Raw genomic sequence first — 6,581 nt, forward strand, 5'->3', positions numbered from 1 at the left:
TTCAAAGCATGAAGTGTTATTTGCATATAATAAAACAAATACACCACTTTATTTTAAGCATTTGATTAGTGAGTTCAAATGAACCATCTTTGTATTGCACTTGATTCTGTGAATCAAGAAAACGATGGCATGAGATCTCCCAAACTTCTGTGGTTAGCCCTTAGCATAATAATTCAATATGATATTTGATAACATGTTTTATGTGAGAACATCACAATATTGTCGTGTTGATCTGTATTAACAATTTTATCTGTCACACAGCTGTTCTTTTGTTATCTATATTTAACGTGTGTACATTACATTTGAACTTTTTTGAGTGATCAGCATGAAAAGATGCCGGCATAGAAAAATAGAAAATATGACCGACATGATATAATTTAGCAACGTCAGTTATATAATTCACCTATCAGTCTAAGATGGGGTGAAAGAGTGGGAGCAATAGCGTGACACAGCAGAATTACAATGTAGGTGTTACTTATTAAACACCCTATAAAACAAATGGGAAAAAACAAAGTTTTACAGAGCTCTCTACTCCTCATATTTGAAGAAGCAGCTACTTAATTCTAACTATCCCCCACCATGGTTCGCTGGACAGCTCAAGAGAAGGCAGCCATCGTCTCTGTATGGCAGAAGGTTGATGTTCACAAGGAAGGACCAGAGGCCCTGGTCAGGTAACTTGCTTTTTAGTTTTGTTGGTTTGTTTCCTTAGATCTGCTACCTTATCAGAATGTCTTGCTGTATTAATAGCCTCAATTCAAGAATTTGAAAAATTGCTAACCCACACCAACATTATATATATTGAGTACTTTGAAATCCTGCGAAATCTGGAAATTTTTGCTTTTACTTGTATAGATAAAGATATTTGAAATAGCTTTGGGATATTAGATCAAGTGGTAATTTCAGAAATTGATGTATTACTAGAAATTATTGTCTTAATTTTAAATAATTTGATAACATCACTAAAAGTTTTCTCTGCTGTATAAAGCAAACATCTATTTAGTAATAACAAATAAACCATAGGCAATTATTACTGTATCTCTATCAATTGAAACTGATTGTATAATATAAATAATGACACACAGGTATACAGGTAGGGGCTTCAAGTTGGTTAGGGCAAATAACTTGGACCTCTCTTGGTAGGGGTGGATAAGACTTCAGGGTCACCTTCACCCCCAGGGTCACATCAGACTTAGGTAGTGCATGTAGCACCAGCTTCTGTCCAAGATGCAGCCGCAATGTATATTTTTAAATAATGCAATCCACAGACTATGTCACTTTAAATATACACAGGTAGTGTCATGTAGGTACTGATTGGCACATAGATACTTGTAAAAGTCCCACACCAAATGTATTCAATCCTACGAGATTTGTGGATGTGTTTTAAAACCGCTTTCTCATTTCCTAGACTCCTGATTATATACCCCTGGACCCAGAGGGATTTCGACAGTTTTGGAAATTTGTCCAGTGCACGAGCAATTGCTAGAAATGCCAAATTACATAATCATGGAATAAAGGTTCTGTCAGCTATTGGTGACACCATCAGTCATTTGGATAATATGAAGGGTTTCCTCCACCAGCTCAGTGACCTCCACGCTTTCAAACTGCATGTGGATCCTGTGAACTTCAAGGTTTTTAATATTATGCTTCTGCATGGTTCTTGGTAGCCATGATAACTTTAAATGGGTTATAGTATATTGCAAGGATTTTTCATAGCTTTTAGAATCCAGAGTATCACACAGAATTACTACTTAGGTCACATGTGTAATTGACATTTCAGATCAGGGGGTAAATGTATGAAGCTCCGGGTTCTTCAACACCCGCAAGTTCGGCGTCTTCGGCAATTAAATTTAAAGCGGCACTGCATTTTAAAGGGAAACTTCCCTTTACAAGGCAGCGCCGCTTTAAATTTAAACGCCGAAGACGCCGAACTCGCAGGTGTTGAAGAACCCGGAGCTTCATACATTTACCCCCAGATGTTTAAAGTAGAAACAGACATGTTAAACATTTTCCATGCACAAAACGATGCAATCCCAAGCACAAAACATGAAGGTCAGTGTTGGATTGGTTCATTTTGTCCACCAGGCAGAACATAAATAACATTTCACAAATTCACTTTGACTTTTGGCAAGTAAGTTGGCGATTTAGGTAATTTAAGTGGCTGCCAAAAGGTGCTGAATTGAATAAAATAACCAAGCCATGATTGACCTATGTTTGTAGTTTGGGATAAAAGTATTTAAATTCAGACATGTTGATACCCTTAGAGTCTTCTCTCATTGTGCATTTATAGACCTATGATTTTTTGGAAATAAAATGCAATAATAATTGTCTACTGTAATAAAACATATTATAACATCAATTTTAAATTGTAGAATTAGTAGTAGAATTAGTAGTGGCAAGTATTTAACAGCAATGTATTATAGTTAATATGCAGAGTGATGTATCAATCTTTCTCAAACAGACAGGAAGCAAATGTCAATAAACCTAATTATATTCTTTAATTTACAGCTTTTCGCAAAAGTCTTGGTGATCGTCCTGGCTGGCAAACTGGGCAAGGCATTCACTCCACAGGTTCAACAAGCATGGGAGAAATTCTTTGCTGTTTTGGTCGATGCCTTTCTCCACAGCTACCATTTCCTGTAGAACTAGTCTACTAAAAGCGAAAAAATGAAACATTATTGAAAAGACATAAATGAAAATAAAAAGCTACATATTCTAACACCGGTTCATTGGATATAATCATTATGTGATGCCCTTCCATATTTCCCAATGAATAAGAACAGATACTATACTTAGGTTTGATATGCTCACTAACCCTCATGTTTTGGTTTTGGTTTTTGTTTTACAAAACCGCCATTGCGTGTTTTGGTTTTGTTTGGTTTTGTTTCGCTATTTTGTTGAAAAATCAATGTTTTTGGGCATAATATAACCAAATTTAGTGCTCCACCTGTTTCTTGGATAAGCAATGTAATTGTAAATCTAATAAATTATCCAAAAAAACAGTTTAATTCCTGGTAGGTAGGCCTTCATTAATTCTACACACAAACCAGATTGTCTTCCTCTCCATCTATGCATATTGGCAATGCAGCCATCGTCTTTGGGTATATATTACACCCTACACTTATAGTTAAATATGTAAAGAAATGGACAAAGGCAGTTTGGTTTCTGTTTTTATAGGCCCCCCTCCACTTGTAGAAAATACAAAAAAAATCAGCCATTATTGATTGTACAATATCAATTGAAATGGACAAAGCCAGTTTGGGCTCAGTGTTTGTATGACACCCTCCCCATAATGAAAAATTGCCAAAACAGTAGCCTTTCAAGACGGTACATGATATGGAAATGTCCCAAGTCCCTTTCCTCTTTGATGGTAGATTGCACCCTACACTTAAATAGAAAGTTTTAAAAACATGTTATCATCATCATCTTGAGCTTCATCCTCACCCTCATCAGTGTGTACGTCATCATCACAGACTATCAATTCATCGCCGCTTGAATCCGCCATTAGAGAACAGTCAGTGCTTGGATGTCTTTGATGATGAAGGCCATTCTCGTGGAAGATGTAGTTCATTTTTATAAACATCATTTTCTCCACATTTTTGGGAAGTAACCTTCTACGGCGATCACTGACTAAGCTCCCGGCTGTGCTGAACACTCGTTCAGAGTACACACTGGAGGGTGGGCAACTTAGGTGTTGGAAAGCAAGTTTGTACATGGGTTTCCAAATGGCCTGCTTTTCTTCCCTGTAAGGAAAGGGACTGTCTGACATTTCCATATCAATTACCTCTTGAAAATAATCCTCCACCATCCTTTGCATGTTAATACTCGTATTGGATGGAGTTATGGGCAAGGTCACACATTTTTTTGAAAAATCTTTCAAACCAGCCCAGATGTTAAACTGTTGTGGTCTGCCCCCTGCATCATCACTGCTTGTGTTTGGAAAGTGCATTTTGTTGCCAGAACCTCACCCGCCACTGGTGCTACACTGCTGCAGAACTTACACAATCAACCGCATACTCAGCAGCGCCCTCGTCGGATACCCAAATCTCCCCCACATCCTCTTCTAATGACAAAGTGTCATCCTCACTTGGTGTATCACCGGCTACACTCGGGCTGTTCAGACATACATCATCAGAAATGCTGAAAGGGCCCTTCTTTATGGGTACACTATCAGAATGGTCACGATTAGACATACCACTGGTGGATGGACTCTCCACAGGGATTGCTGTCATTTCTGATTCAGAGCAAACATTATCCTCTAATGCCTTACTGTTATCTTGCAGCTCGGCTTTGACGCGTAACAGTAGTTGTGCACCACTTTCAGACTCCAAATTAATTGGTCTTGCTTGGTCACGAGTGACCGTACAAGAAGAAGGTTCGGTAACATTTTTGGATCTTGGATAGAGAAAGGCGAAGGCCTCATTCTTACTTTGCCACTGTGTGTGTAAAATGGCATGTTGGCAATTTTTTGTTTATCTGCAGTTAACTTTTCCTCAGTTACATTTCTTTTTTTACTTCAACATGGTAAATTTTTTTTGGGTGTGTGTTTTTTTCACAGATTTACAAAAACTATGTACTTTTACATCGCCTTTCCCAGATGACATACTGGGAACACTACCATCAGGACTGGTGACAGAACCTGGTTGCGGATTCTGCTCATATATGGACTGCTTTGAATCCATTTTAATGAGCCCAAATCACTTGTAGTGCAATATATTGTATTAGATAGATATTGCTGACAAAGATGACTTTTTTTGACAGCCAGAAAAGTAGTTATAAAACACTGCGGAGTATTGCACACCCCAAATGAATTGCAGTGAAAAATAATGTATTAAATAGATATTGCTGACAAAGATGATTTTTTGGTGACAGCCAGAACAATTTAGTGTAAAACACTGCAAAATATGAGACACCCCAAAAGCACTTGGAGTGCCCACAAAAGAAAAAAAAACCTCCTCTATCCTCCTCTATTACTGCTCTAATAATTGCAAATGCTATAAATATTGTAATTGTAGAGATTAGGATAGAAACAGTTATGTGTACACTAATTGCTTTGTCCCTGTGCTAATATAGCCTGTGACCTAACCCTGCTCTCTCCCTCTGTCAAATGGCGATGGATTGCTGTGGAGGCGGGTATTTATGCTTTTCAAATCTCGCGAGAACCGAGCTCAGAAATACGAATACGTCACGATGACGTTTTGCCTCAATTTCGATTCCGAATGGGTGGGTGAGTACCGAGCCTGCTCGGCTCGATACTCGGATAGGCTAAATTCGGTATGATTCGGGTCTCTGGGAACCGAGTCCGCCCATCTCTAACTTAGGTGGACATTAAAGAAAAGTGATGCACCCACCTAGATTCTGTAATGTTCCTAGTACAATCTGAAAAGTAAAAGAAAGAGTTACATTGGTTGGGTTATAGATTTAAGTTTGCTATGCACTAGTTTTCATAAATGTCCCCTGTAGAATTGCACCTAGTTTAAAGGATAACAAAAGTGGTTCTTTGCAGTCAGTCTAAAAACATTGGGAAGTTTTCCAAGATGAAGTTTTCCATGGACAAATCTGTACAACCTATTGTTTACCTTGAGAATAATGGGTAATAACCTGGTGTATTTTCCCTCAAATACCTGTAGATAGTTTCTTCCCACAGTCTGACATAATTGATTCTAGTGGACTTGGGACTTGGGTTTTTCCAAATTAAAGGTTTTTTTGTAATTTGGAGCACCATAATTTTTCCGCACTATCTCTAGCTTTCCCATCCTCATTACATTTTCCAGCAGTGTCCCTCACAGTGACTGCAGGACGAGGTGATCATATCTGCATGCATTACAAAATCTCACAATAATAGCAAGTTTTAAAAAATGTTAACATTTTGTTCGCTTTTTTTCCCTTTTTTTTATATTTTTAAACTTTCTGGACTATGGGTTTCCTAAGCAGAGATCTAATACATGTATAGAAACAAAGCTCACCCTTATTGTAAACATTTATTACAGTCAATAACAGTTTCTATAGTGGTAGGAAGGAGAATGGTGGAAAAAAACAATTTGGATTACAAATCCTTGCAGGCAGTAGTGATGAACAAATGGATAGATGGCTACAGGAGTGACAACCTGGTAAGTTGGAGGTCCATATAGTCTGTGTGACAAATTGCTCATCCACCAGCAAGGTAATGATTGGCAGGTGTACTCCTCTTATGCAGTTCAAAAAAAGGTCTCAAAATACTACTCATTATCAAGTTTCTACATGGAAATAATTATGAGGGAACATTGTATGTTTCATATCAAAAATCCAGGCAAATAGTTGGGTGCAAATCTAAACAAAATAGGGATCAGGAGAGAGGTGGGAGCAGGGCCGCCATCAGGGGGTACAGGGAGTACTGCAGTATGGGACCCGGCAGCAGAGTGTGGCCCCGTGAGCCCTGGGACCAAACAAATTATTAAGGGGAGGAGGCATCCTCAGTGAATTAAGGGAGATAGCGGGCACCATTTCTATGTAGCAGCTGCTCCTGAGATGTAAGAGGTGGTGTGGAGGGAGACCTCTGCATGTAATAAGGATGTGGCAGCGGGCCCCCTTGTAGGCAGCATGTC

General features: G+C 38.5%; 1 protein-coding gene across 1 annotated transcript; it reads left to right on the forward strand.

Moving 5' to 3' along the window:
- The first annotated feature begins 579 nt into the window (after nt 1-579).
- LOC142098502 (hemoglobin subunit beta-3-like) lies at nt 580-2,640 on the forward strand. Its single transcript, XM_075181343.1, has 3 exons — nt 580-671; nt 1,406-1,628; nt 2,506-2,640. The coding sequence occupies exons 1-3, from the start codon at nt 580-582 to the stop codon at nt 2,638-2,640; spliced, it is 450 nt and encodes a 149-aa protein (XP_075037444.1).
- The last annotated feature ends 3,941 nt before the right edge of the window (nt 2,641-6,581 follow it).

This window comes from Mixophyes fleayi, chromosome 7 (assembly GCF_038048845.1).
Source record: "Mixophyes fleayi isolate aMixFle1 chromosome 7, aMixFle1.hap1, whole genome shotgun sequence".
NCBI lineage: Eukaryota > Metazoa > Chordata > Amphibia > Anura > Limnodynastidae > Mixophyes > Mixophyes fleayi.

Bases quoted from the DNA above. Each gene is read 5' to 3' on its own strand.
- LOC142098502 (XM_075181343.1), top strand. From the start codon at position 580: ATGGTTCGCTGGACAGCTCAAGAGAAGGCAGCCATCGTCTCTGTATGG. The intron at 672-1,405 runs GTAACTTGCTTT...CTCATTTCCTAG, and splicing joins GGACCAGAGGCCCTGGTCAG to ACTCCTGATTATATACCCCT. The intron at 1,629-2,505 runs GTTTTTAATATT...TTTAATTTACAG, and splicing joins TGGATCCTGTGAACTTCAAG to CTTTTCGCAAAAGTCTTGGT.